The following is a 13836-nucleotide window of genomic DNA, read 5'->3' as shown; positions in this document are numbered from 1 at the left end:
GTAGCTTGCCTGTCAGGTGTTTGTTGAATGTTAGCTGAAGGAGGGGATTATGCACAGCAATTTATCACAGAGGTTAAAAAAAGAGATGATAATTATCGCTGGGGGTGTAAAAACTCTCTTTGAATTTTTCTAGATCTCTAGCCGTTTGCAAAGAGATCATCTCCATTTCAACTATTTCTCAAGCACACAGCGGATGTGCGTGCCACACACCTATGATATGCCCATATGCGCTTACAAACCCCTTCATTCAGAGCGTGGAACAGACACGTGAGACCTTTAGGATAGACAGGACAGAGAAATGTAAGATAAAATGAAGTTAGAGGCCCTTTGGAAACCAATGGGGTAATCTGATTGGTGTCCAGGGCAGCAAATCAACTTAACGGTCAGCAAATTCCAATTAGTCTTGGCAGTTCTGGTGTCTCACATCCACAAACACAGTCCCAGATACTTCTGTCACTGTTCTGAATATTCCTGCGGTCAGTTAGTCTCAATGACCAACTAAATATACTATGGGGCTCTGATGTCAGCAGATGTTCTGTCTCTCCTTTCTTTCCTGCTTGGAATAACTGCTGTTGGAAAAGCCATCAGCTGAGTCACTTTGGCCGATAGAGAAATGGATTTTGAAGTTCTTAAATATCCCCCCTGGGAATAGTGGGGTCTGAATAACAGGGGTTATTATTAACATTGGTTGGACAGGAAGAGGAAATGAGGTTGCATAGGCCAAGCTTCTGCTACACAAACACCTCAGAGCACAGACCAATGGGATCGCTGCGATCTGCGTAATAGGAAGGAAACTGAAAAGACAAAGAAGATTCGCTGAGGACAATGTAGAATCCATGTCGCCAACGTTCAAAGCTGATTTTTCCTCTTACCTCACTTTTGAACAAACTGTCATAAAAATATCTGACAGAAGCATAAAATAATGTTTTGGACATAAGGCAAAGCTGGTGGCCCCCTACTTCCTGTAAGACACCTCCAGAGAGCCAGCTGTCCCGCAACAGCTGAACTGACGCACCTCCCTCCTCTGAGCCAAGATGTCTACCAGCTGTGCATGTCCGTGGCTCTGGCAGCCCGACCCTTTGAGGAGTGCCGGGCTGGGCCAGGGGACGGCCACTAGGATCATTTTGAAGGGACAGGATGAGGCCAAACCCAATGGGATTCCAGAGAGACCCATCACTGGAATTTGAAACTGTATCTGCAAGTGTTTATTGTGAGAACAGATCCCATGATAGCACACTATTAGGATGACATGATAAAAAAAAAAAAAAGGATCCTCTTCACACACTCACCAAACCTGTTCCAATCAGTCTCAAGTCTCAGAGATATATATCAGGAATACAAAAGATCATAAAAAAAAACAATAACAATGGTAGTAAGTAAACAATAATGTGTCTTTAGAAATGAATGGGAGTGAAAGCACTCTGAAAAACAGCATGTCTGCCCACTGTGCGTCAGCTGAGGCAGCCAGAGCAGCACGCCTCGGGCCAGTTCACATGCAGTGCCACCGGTTTGTTGTGAACACACACTTGAGATATTCCACTACACCACAGCACCAGAGGGAGAAGTTAACTGTAAAAGCAGTGTTTCAATGATATCTAAAATAAAACAAAAGAGGTTTGGATACGCTGCTTCAGTGAGACACATAAAATGGTAACTCTGTAATCTAGTTTTTGAGAAAGTCATAAACTTTACGAGAAAGACAAGAGTGAAACGTGGAAAAAGTAGAGAAACGGCACAGAGATAAAAATGAAAGGAGGACATTGTCACTGCTAACTAGACCAAAGCACTCAAGCACATAACAGGATCCCAAGTTCAAACTTTTTTCACACAGAAGAAAAAAAAAAAAAACTGTTTCATTATTATAGGCAGACTTAAAAAACCATCTGGAAAGAGCTGAAAAATGAGCTTACCACACCGGGAGTGAAGAGATAAAACAAGTCTTTCCAGTGTGCGTAAAAATGTTGTGGCTACATCCTCAGAGTGGCGGGAGATGAAAAGCATGAAAGGCTTGCGCTCCCGCTGTAAACATGTAGACAATATGTGACTCATTAAGAACTTAAAAACTTAATCTACCCCATAAGACGCCCCCCTTGTTTCCTAAATAAAACAACTAGTGATTTCTCCTACATGACTCACAGACAGACAGTCGCAAGCACACGAGGGGGAAGCTTGTTTTGTTTTGGCTTTTTTGTAAATATATTTTATTGATTTTCAAAGTTTTCATCCCATAAGAGTAAAAGACAAAACATGTGTTTTTGACTTCAATTCACCTAATCATCTTCTAAATACAAAGAAGCACTATTCATCAAATATGTTGACAAATTGAATTCCCCATTCCCATCTCTACCACCCTCTCTAAACACCCACCCACCCATAGGATTACAGGTTGCAGAATACATTTAGGCAAAGAAGGGAAAAATATAAGATAATCAAATAATAAATGAATTTTAACTATACAAACAAAAGGAAGAAGGAAAAGAATAAAAGGGAAGGGAGGAGAGTGGGAGATGCTCACTACTGTAATAGGACATTTATGAGTTCCACCCTCCTCTTTAACAAGGAGCTCCTGTAGAGTCATAAAAATCCAGAAAGGGCCTCCATATCTTAACAAAGGTTTTGAGAGGACCCTTTGAGTGTGTATTTAATTTTTTTTTCTAGCTCTAAGAAATACATAACATCTTTGACCCAATGAGAAAAGGATGAAGGAGCGCGTTGCTTCCATTTTAAAAGGATCAAACGTCTCACAAGGAGTGTAGTGAAAGCTATGACCACATAGGCTTTATTTGGTGAGAGAGCACGGGATTCCTTTGATGTTAAACCAAAGAGGGCATGGACTGGGTCAGGGTCAAATTGGATTTCAAACATCTCACTAAAAGCTTTAAAAACACTTATCCAGAAGGTGGAGAGATTCGGACACAGCCAGAACATGTGCATAAAGTCTGCTGGCTGGCCTCTACATCGAGGGCATAACGGCTCGATGTTCGGAAAAATCTTTGCCAATCTCTGTGTACCACGTTCAGTTGTATTAAATTGGTTCGGCTTTTTTATTCTTTTGCTTTCATGCAGACAGTTTATTTAGAAAATTCCCTTAAAACTTCCCTAACATAGACTCTGACAGAGAAATGAGAATAAAATGTTTCCAGTTCTGTTTTTTTAAGTCGGTCGGTATCAGATACTGTCACCTTTAAACAGAGGTTCCTGCGTGTGTACTTTCTGAAAACACATCAGACTGAAATTGAACCTAACACCCATATAACTAAACTGGTTGCACATTCATTTGAAACCAACTATCTTGTCTCCTCTGTAATGAATAGATGTTGATACAACTTTGGTATAAGTGCACACAAATAAACATAGTTCCTGATACAGACAAATCTGTGTACACTTTCGGAATCTTTTTAAAGGAATCCAAAGCTAGCCAACAATCAGGAAAGGCAAGTTTTAAGTGTCTAATCCCAGCACGGCTGCCTTAGATTGAATGCTGGTACACCGCTATATCATTACAGGGCTAAATGAGAGGGCACATACAAGCCATTTGGTGTTGTTCTCCTTTCAGCATACCTAGACTTCCCGCTTAGAGAAAGCTCTCAGTTGACCCTGGGGACAACTAGGTTTAAGTGAGAGCCTTTGTTCGTTTTAGTGGTTCATTATATGCCTCAGGCAAGCCCACGAGACAAAAGAGTAGTGTGACCCTGATGTGAACCACTGTGGGTCACTTCTGGGTTGTTTTACACCATGCTGTCATGTGTCCTCAGCAGACTTCTAACATCCACTCATCCTCAGCAGGTCTCCTGTAAGTTGAATGTAGTGGAAAGGAGCCCACACACAGTGAAGACAGGAACATACACACACACACACACACACACACATCACACATCACACATCACACATGACACACCATCTATGGTGAAATCCCATACAGATGTTACCTGGTACAACACAGACACACATGCGATGAAAGGTGGGTGAAATTCAATACAGATGTTATAAGCTAGATGATCTGTAACACCTTTGAGTCCTACATCATGGAAAGAGATCAGTTTGCCTGTTTCCTGTGCCCATAACCACATGTGACTGACATGTTTACCCCTGGAGACCACGGTACTTCCCTGATGAGCTCCACAGGCTTGAAGTACCCAGAAATTCCCAGGACATGTGATAAGACTTGGCCAATGAGTAACAGATTTGGCACGCAAGCGTGCGTGTGTGTCTACATTTCCTATAAGCATGAACAAATACAGATATGAACTTTACAAACAGAGAGAGACAGACAGAGAAAGGACGCTGCATCAACCAACCAGTGCTTACAATAACACACGGGGTGTGTTGTGTGGAACTTTGGAAACTCTTCTATCTATTATGAACAGATTTATTAATAGCCCATAAACAAAAGGAAACTGGTGTTGGATGAAGTGGGGCTGTCCCATCTTCACAAAGAACAGCATTGTTTTTCAAAGGTCAGAAGTTAATAACATTTCATCCCTGCTGAAATTTCACAGAGAAAAAAAGAAAGAAAGAAAAAAGAACATGTCGAGACATGTCTAAAACGGACGTTCAAACCAAACATTGAGGAACTTTCAACACTGAAACACCTTATGAAACTGAAAAAGTAATGACCGGAAACAGTGTGATCTAAAAAAGGAAAATGACTGTGTGCTCATGAAAGCTCCTAACACTTCTCCATTAAGGGTGAGACAGAACAATTAGCTAACCTCAAACCACCGTGACCATTCCAGCTCTTCATTTAAACTTTCTCTCTTGCTCTTATCCCATTGATCCTTGTCATTATCAATAAGACGGGCCACTAACTGAAGACAAGCATGTCTCAGAGTTTGTTTTCATCCATTTTGAGCTGTCACATTCCACCCTCTCTGTGCATTTTGTGGTGGTATCTAATTACCTGCTAAGAGATGGAGGCTGGTGAACATGTGAAGGGCCGTATGGCTAAGTAGGGTATCAAGCCCCTGTTGGCTAAAGACTCCTCAGCCGTCCTCTGAGGAACACAGCTGGCCATTGTTTTAAGGGGAGACAGAAAAGGTTCTGGGAAAGGTTGAGTCACTGGGGCAGAGTGGGACCCTCTGGGGAGTTTTAACACTCCCCACACACACCAGAGGCGATGCAACAAGGCATATAGTGGTGTCATTTAACAGCCATGACTGACCAATTAGTTCACCCTCCATCTTTTCATAATCCCAAAGGACCAAAGGGTCAGGGGAGAGACCTCCTAATGGTCAAGGTGAGGTACAAGGAGGACCAGGAGGAACCGGAGAGCCAGAGTCGCCACGGCAGAGCCTCTGAAAACCAGCAGGGTTCTCCTTGTTTATAGGCAGCTGGAATGTAGCGGTTCTGCTTGTTATTAACCACAGACAACACTCTCTCACATGCCTCTCATGCATGCACATTTAAGCTCTCACCCATAAGAGGCGTTACAGTCTCTGATGGCCTGGGGCCTAGATTTGTTTTAGGAAAATGAAATGAGCATTGGAGCAGAGTGGAGCAGGATGGTGGTGAGCACACAGAAGGACACTAAGACGGCCTCAGTGGCCCTTTGCCAGGGGAAACAGAAGTGGCATGCCTGGAATCTGGCTTGGAGGGAAGAGACGGTGGTTTGGATGAGGCCACAACGCCAAGCACATGATGGGGTCTTTGAATGACTTACTGTTAGGGGCCGTACTGCACCAGAAACCCTAGCGTGAGGGGGGAGAAATGTCGTGCTCTGTAACATAACTGACCATTCTCCCCATTTGGTAACGATTTGCTGAAATGACCGAGCATGGTTCACAGCCAATTGTATGGAAACATGGGACATATGGAATGTTCAGATAAGTGAGAATGAAAATAGAAACGCAGTTTGAGATCGGCTTGACTGGTCAAAAGTCAAAATAATCCTACGAGTTCTCATAGCAGAAGCATTTGAAAGTCATTACGACTCACTATGCCACATGCTGAGATGACTATCACATTTCCTCACTTTTCTCCTGGTAATATGATCCACTAATGATTAAGCACAATTCCCTTTCCAGACTTACTGTAGAGGTTACTGGAGGCTTGGTTAGGCTTACCTCTGTGGTTCTTTGCTGCCATCTGTGCTGTGTTCAGTGCTGCTTCCGTCTCCCTGCGATCTGCTGTCCACTGCTGGGTCCAGCTCGGGGTTGGCAGCCACCTCGCTGGTCTCCAGGGCTCTGGGAACAGGACTGTCTGCGTCTCGCTCGGGCAGAGGGGTGCAGCGCCCCTGGCTCCCTACACTGCTGATACTCCCCGTGGTCCCATGGTGGTGTCTGTCGACGCCCCCTCCAGCCCGCTTGGCCTCACTGCAGCGCTTCATGGCCTGGAGCTGGGAGAGTGGCACTATATCAGCTCCCTGGGGTCGATGCCAAACTGTGCGACGCCCAGTTGAGTTGTAGTAGTAGAAGCGGCCACTTTGAGGGTCGAACAGCTCCCACCACTGGTTACCGTCTGCCTGGCGGACTGGAGCGCCTTGAGGGGGTTCCCAGCCGCACTCACCAGTGGTCAAGTTCACATACATACGCTCACGGGAGCGTGGCTCCAAGATCTCCACCCAATCAGAGCTGAATGAGAAGAAACAAGAAAAAGGGTAAAGTTTTTTTTTTTTACATCTAAATATGGCAACAGATTCACCAACAGGATTCGATAATACAATCACGCCTGAGTACTCATCAACTCGACAAGCGGTAAACAACCCACACTGTTTGACAGACTGAGAGGCTCAAAAATGCCCACTTGCCCATATGGAGAGAGTGTCAATGTTTGTGTCCCCTACATGTATCCATCTGTATGTGTGTGTGTTTGGAGTGATGTCATCTCTTTGGTAGGCAATGGCAGGAGTGATGGCGTGTATGTGTTTCCCGGATAAGGAGACAGGTGGACACACTCAGTGAGACACCAGGCATGGAGTCAGCAGGGCCCAAAGAGAACCATACGCTTCGAGTGCCACTAACACAAAAACCACTGAGCTTAACTACAATCACAGAGTGACAGCAGCCAGCTCAGCACAATACTCACAGACAACAACAAAAAAAGAGACAGCGGGGAGGGGAGGCGCAAAAGAGAGAAAGAGGCAGAGAGAGAAATAGAGAGAAACCCGGTTTGCATAAAAGTACATAGGCAAGCAGATAAGATTGACAACCAATTACACACAATTAGACCATGAACTGAATTTCAGAGAAATTATAGGACACTATCTGTGTTAAATGGAGTGTGTGGCATGTTGCAACTGAGTGATATCACCCCCTGTTATGAGTATATGCTGCAGCTATCTACTTCAAATCAGGGTCAATAAATACGACAAATAAGCTAGGACTGCAGTTTGCGGGTATATCCAGGTCATGCTACCCTTTAGTGGGCTCCATTATGTCTCCTTTGATCTAGTTCCCTAATGCAGGCCTTAACTGTGCCAGCAAATCCATGTGGGAACAGGAATACTGCTAACAGCCAGCAAGAGTCCTTTCCCCAGGCTCAGCATCCCAGTAGATGTCTAGATCCGGGCCAGAGGAAAGACTCAAAATATCCAATAAGTCACAACACCCCCCCTCCTCTCTTCTCCTCTCCTCTCTTTTCTTGTAATGACCACTTGAGGGTCCTGGCAAGGCTAGGTTCTTTCTTTTCTTTGGTATCCCATCCAACTCTAGCCTAGTATCTTTGAAAGAAAAACACCAGTGGAGAGGAATTAGTGTCACAAGAATCTGCCATAGGTTTGGATCTTTTCCCAGCTTTCTGAGGACAGAAAAGCTTTTCTTCTCCCCATCACGGTTGTTTGTGGTACAAGCTTGCAGTCCAGGCTACCTGTGATGATCAGAAGGGGCATAAAGCTTAGCATGGATAATGCTACCTACAAAGTCCACCAAATACCCACATTCATTCCTTGTGTGCCTGCCAAACCAACCCTGTGTGCACCCCCGGCCTCAGAAATAGACACAGAAGAGTGTGGTGCCAGTCAGTTCTGCCAGGGTTACAATGTCACCCCGTTGGCTACAACTCACTGGGAACAACAGCTGCTCTCAGTTTTAACCGCAGAGCTTGAGTAATTTTGACGTATCTGTTTGTCAATTATGAGTATCAAGTATTAATCTCTATCTCTTATGTGCTCAGCACCGGCCCCAGACTCTCCATAGGTCGATTTAACAGCTAGGTAAACATAGAAAGTGCATGGAGAGGATATAGGAGCCTTCCATATACTGTCTACCCATGTGTCCCAGTGCTCTATGCTGGGAGGCCATCTGGTCCAATCTCTCACACTAGGCAAGCAGCCCTGACCTTAGTGGACTCAACATGTAGGCTGTTTTTATACTGTCTTTTTAACCCACCTGGAATTACAAGAAGATGAGGGAGGAAATTGAGGAAGAAAATGTATTTATGAGTCAAAAGCATGAATGTATTTGTTCATGTTGCAGCGGTTGATTCGGTCTAGCAGAGCAGTGTTTACAGTCTGACTCACAGAGAGAGTGGGTTCCACAATGAGGCTCAACTATTAGAGGATGACTTTCAGACTGATCAGGTCCGCAACACTTAATGGGCGGGAAGCCTTGCGAATAATGGGGCATTGAAAGCGGAGGCCAAACAGTCAATAACACCCCACACATACCAGAGTCTTCATCCTTTTACTGCTCCTGGCCTCCTAAAGAGGCATTCCCACAGCAGAGAAACTGATCTCTTCATGCTGCATTCCTCCATTCAGTCCTGTTTGTCATCAATCTTTATAAATGCAGTGTTTGTATCTGAATTCAAATTAATCCCTTATGGATTACATGACAAACATGGAGTGTTTTTTTATATCCCAAAATTCCACAGCAGTGATGACACTGGGGAAACCAGCACAAACTTTTAACATGGCGGACTGTGTCCTGAACACTCTAACAGGAAATCAGGGTTTGAGGGTCAACAGTGGAGGCCATGGCTGACGAGTTAAGCAGCATGGGGTGTAGCGATTGCATAAGGACTGTTCCCTCTGGGTAAATAAACAGCAGTTTAGAGCTGAGAGTGAGCCTGCTGGGCTCTGTTGACACAACCAGATAAGCAGGAAGATGGACCAGTGTTAAGGTTCTGAAGTTCCTGAAACATCACTTTTGGGAGTACTCAAGTAACATGTGATGTCCATTACACAGGTTTGTCTAATACAAAGGGACTTTGTCAGTCAACACACTTTTTCTACATTTAAAATGAAGATGGATTCATTTGTGCCATGATAACATGTCCTCGATCCTGTAAATTAGATAAAAGTGTTGCCATTGCCTGAAATGGAAAACTAACCAAGCAACATTCTGGTTGTTATTAATTCCTGGTGAGACGTTACTGTCTGTAATATCATGCAAATGAGCCTGCTCAGCTTTTCGCTCACTGACGAGAGAAGGAGGCATTAAAGTATAGAGCAGAACTCCAAACAACTGAGGCAGCCGGCTTCATCCTGCAAATGTTCATAAATGGTTTGGAATGCAGTCTGCACCAGCTCAGCGAAGTTTAACTCCAACAAATGTTTTATATTGATCTAAAATTAACTTATTACACACTCACACACGCACACACACACACACACGGTCCTATGACTGAAGGACACAGCACCTGATTTACCTCTGAGGAAACTCAATTTAATTGAAGCAGACTTCCATGTTAGGGGTTTGTGTGGTCCTAAACCAGCACTTGACTGCCTTCAGTAAACATGTGAACACAGAGAGTTGAAAAATAATGATGTGGAGTAGTTGACTTTAAACACGAAATATTTTCATGAATATTAAAGGAAAAATTCACTGCTGTGAATATGATGATTTCGTAAAACTAGGTCACCTATGTAGTAGAATTGTGCAATTATTTTGGAAATTTGTGCTCTATGACAAAAGAAAACTGAGAGAAGCTGTAGATTCTCCATATCGCTCTTAAAGGGGAATCCCACAACAAGCAGAATGCACTGCACACGTCCGCAGCATTATATCTCTTTACTGAGGCTTACTTTCATTTACAAAACTTTTTTTCCTATATCAAAACAGTGTGCAAGCAAACAATGTTTCTTTTAGCTATTTTGGATGATGATGAGCCGGACCGGATTGTGGACAAAGCTGAATGCAGCTGCCCACAAGTTACGGGTAACAAAGAGTTGCTGAGTTTTCTGTTCTGTTCTTGTTCTCTCGGACGATCATCACCGGGCAGGCACCGGTCGATGCTGCCAAGTTACCCTGGCTGAAGCACCTCTATTTCAGCTGCAGCTGTACCATGACTCTGATGGTAGCTTTCTCCTTGATACTCTATTTTGTCTGATTCCACAGCACTATATTTGGCCTCATAAGTTGTAATAGTGGTGCCACATCTCTGCTCTGACACTGTATTGTAAAGCTAGTTGTTGTTTTGTGTTAGTTTTAGCGTTATTACAGAGAAACTCAGCTGCTGAAGTCAGGCTGCAGCTGTAACGTTGCTCTGGTGGTTGCTTTGTCTTGCAGACTCTGTTGTGGCTGATTCCACAGTGGAATATTCAGTCTCGTATCATGAAACTAGGTTTCTTCCAAATATACTGATATTTTAAAGTATTTAGTAGTATGATATTTTAGTGTCTGCTTTTCCCTATCACTAGAGTAACATGGTAGGCGGGAGTGTTTTGGGAGACCCACATTTTACCGTCCATGAAGGCACCACTACAGAAAATGCGGAAACGTAGTTTGTAGTCTAAGGCAGATCTCCAAAGTCACGAGTTTTGCATCACAATGAGCGCAGAGCTCTGGGTGCATGGCAACATGAAAGGAAGTTAAACATTGTTTATTTGCATATGCTACCCACATTGTAATGAAACAATTCTGGTTGAAAATTGGCAAAGTTTCCCTTTGAAGAGGTGTTATTATTCCCCTTTCCCAGTTTACAATTTTCATTTTCGTGGTCTTTTTACAAACATTTGCATGTTTTTATGGTCAAAAACCTCCTAGTTACAGCTGTACAAGCCATGGATGCAACCCCTCTGTCTCACTCAGCCTGAAATGGGCTGTTTTATGTCTGCTCAATGCCCTGAATGGCTGAGTGACGCATGCCCAGGCCAATCTCAGGTAATGGATTGTAGCGTACTGTAGCTAGGAAAAACCAGGTATCTAACTAAAACTCAACCAGGAAATTGTGATAGCCACTGCTGAGGATAATGTTATCCAACCTTAAGAAGGCTGTACAATGACAAATTTACTTCCTGACATCCAACAACTGCACAGCATTTCCTCCGTGACTGTCTCTCCTCTGCTCTGCTCTGCTCTGCGTGTGTGTGTGTGAGCCCCGCCCTCCTCGGTGAGGTAGGGGGAAATGCTGAGCATATAGTTATGACATCACAACCTTACAGAAGTACAAAACGGCTTGTTTAAAAGGTGCAGTTTCTGAATATGGGCTGTGTGCATTTCTCCGTGGACTGAGCGTTTTGATACTTTCACAGTATTTATATAGCATCCAGACCTGCTTTATAATCAAAAAAGAAATGGAAATCTTCCTTTCTACAATATGTCCCCTTTAACTTTTAGCTGACTCCAGTCTTTCTTGAAAATAAACTGCTTTTTTTTTTTCATAGGACCTATTTTTCCATCAGAATCCCTAACTGAGACTTTGCTCCAATTTTTCATTCATTTCACTTCAACCTACATTATTTAACTGAACTCTTGTTAATGCAGCAGGGGTTTATCTCGTGACATCAGACGGTTTTGTATCTAAACTGTCCACAGCTTTGAATGATTTGGAAATTTGAGGATGAAATCCACTATCCTTTTGACTCTTGTGTATAATAACACACTCTCTGCTCTCCCATGGCACACAGGGTCTTTGTCTCCCATTTGGGTCAAGGAGACGCTTCAGCAGACTATGGTTATTCCACAGTGACTAAAAATAAAGCTTGTCAAATTGCAAAAAAATCTCTGCAAACAGAGCCTGCCACTGAGACCAAGAGGCCAAAACTGACACTTGCGCACACACACCCAAACACATACAGAGACGTGCGCACGAGCACACCTTCTCAACCATTTTGTTACTCCCAGTCTCAATGTGCCAGAGGTCCCCTTCTGAGGGAGAAATACTTCATCTATCATCCACAATTTACAGTCAGCTCCAAAAATAACTAGAACTGAGAGCGGTTTCCCAGAGTGAGGGAAACAACAGAATATAGCTCATGGAATCTGCCCCATTGTTCGAAGCCAACGCCAAAGTGTAAATGGCACTTTTCCCAGCAGCAGTAAACATAGAGGAATGGACAATACATTCACTAGAAATAGGGCAACGCACAGCCTTGTGTTATTGTCCAGCTTTGGATTTCAAACAAACTAAAATACCAATGTGGTTGTTGATTTTGTGAAAAAGATAAACCATACAGAGAGAAAAAAAAAAACATTGTTTTCTCTGTGTAGCTTAGATTTTTGACCAAACTATACAGCAGTGTTTCATCAGATAATCTAGTAATGGTTGAAACGCAGCTTTATGCTCCAATGCTATTGTGGCATTTCTGATGGACAGATAGGACGCCTTCAGAAACTGAGCCAAATGGAGGGTATTACCGAATTCATTTGTCCATAAAGTTGTTAAGGTGAGACAATAGATAAAACCAGCGGGCCAGTTAAGCTCCCATTTACCATTTAGTCCTCTTGTAAGGTAACCTCTAACCTTTTCAAACAACAGACTATTCTGAGCTGTTGCTTGTGACTGTCCCTTGTGGACTAGGGCGGGCTGAGTTCTCACACAGGGCCTGCCATTCATCTAGGAAACCTTAGCACTCCGCTCACCAAGCACATCAACAAGTGCCAAGGTCCACCCTGGCCGGTATATTTACAGACCTGCTATTTCCTATTTGGAGACATAAACCGTCCTTTCTCCTTAGATACAGGGGTTAAAATAGATCATCACTCAGAGAAGAGAAAGTATTTAAACTCACCTATCCACACAGGTATAAAACTATTAAAAATGTAGCAACACTGAGAAACCACGGGTAATTTGCTCTTACTGTGCAAGCAGAGACCTGCAGCTCACTATAATGCAAGGAGTGATCTGCCAAAAGCAGACTTCTGTTTGATTATATATAAACCATGTACAAAGTCTATTCAAGATGGCTGCTAGGCAACCTGCTTATCTAAATATTGTAAAACAAGAGCAGGGACACGGACCGACTACTGAGTGCTTGGCAGCAGTTCCAGTAGCTGTGACTAACGAAGAGTGTAACTGTAAACCTGGCATGTTGAGTGCTGTGGCCATGGTCCCGTTTACTGGAGTGAAGAGGGCCACAGCTCTAGCATGTGTAAGCCCATCAGCAGCACTTCAAGGACATGACTGCACTGAAACAAAATACAGGGCCCATTTAAAAAAAATGATAGTTGAGTTCTTTTTCTTCTGGACTCCACTCCATTGACAATTGCATTTTTGCTTGCAACATACTACAGTCAGAATATCTGTTTAATCAAACATGATTCTCTCAAGAGTGTGTGTGTGACGGTGCTCTGAAGAAAATCTACAGGACACGGCAAGAATTGATAGTTCAGCTTCAGCTGCTGTGTTTCCATTGCTGGCAGTGTTTGTTGATAGTGATGACAAAAATCACATTTGATAGAGACTAATCTTGTCTGTTGGAAACAGAGCTAGGGCGAGGTGTATATATGTCGTCTTTGTGCAGGATGTGTGAGCCTCCGCCCCGCCCAGGCGTCCAGAACAATCAGAGCGAGAGGGGAGAGTGCACATGTTTCAGATGACAGAAAAAAGCCCTGCACCTGTCATACACACATTCTTTGGTCCTTTTGTTTAACACCTCCCGTTCCTGCCGTGTCACCAGGGTCAGGGGTCAGTAAAACTCACGGCACAATTGGTGCCTGTGCGCTTATGTGCTGCATT

The 13836-nt window shown here is 43.6% G+C and overlaps 1 protein-coding gene across 2 annotated transcripts in view; it reads right to left on the bottom strand.

Moving 5' to 3' along the window:
- Positions 1-13836, bottom strand: part of arhgap46a (Rho GTPase activating protein 46a) — a 34777-nt gene that overhangs the window by 14911 nt on the left and 6030 nt on the right. For both annotated transcript variants that reach the window (XM_044348647.1, XM_044348648.1), the window contains exon 2: positions 6063-6569. In XM_044348647.1, coding sequence (XP_044204582.1) covers positions 6063-6569 — 507 coding nt within the window. The remainder of the gene's footprint in view (positions 1-6062; positions 6570-13836) is intronic.

This window comes from Thunnus albacares, chromosome 4 (assembly GCF_914725855.1).
Source record: "Thunnus albacares chromosome 4, fThuAlb1.1, whole genome shotgun sequence".
In the NCBI taxonomy this organism is placed as follows: domain Eukaryota; kingdom Metazoa; phylum Chordata; class Actinopteri; order Scombriformes; family Scombridae; genus Thunnus; species Thunnus albacares.
This window is presented reverse-complemented; position numbering and strand designations above follow the sequence as displayed.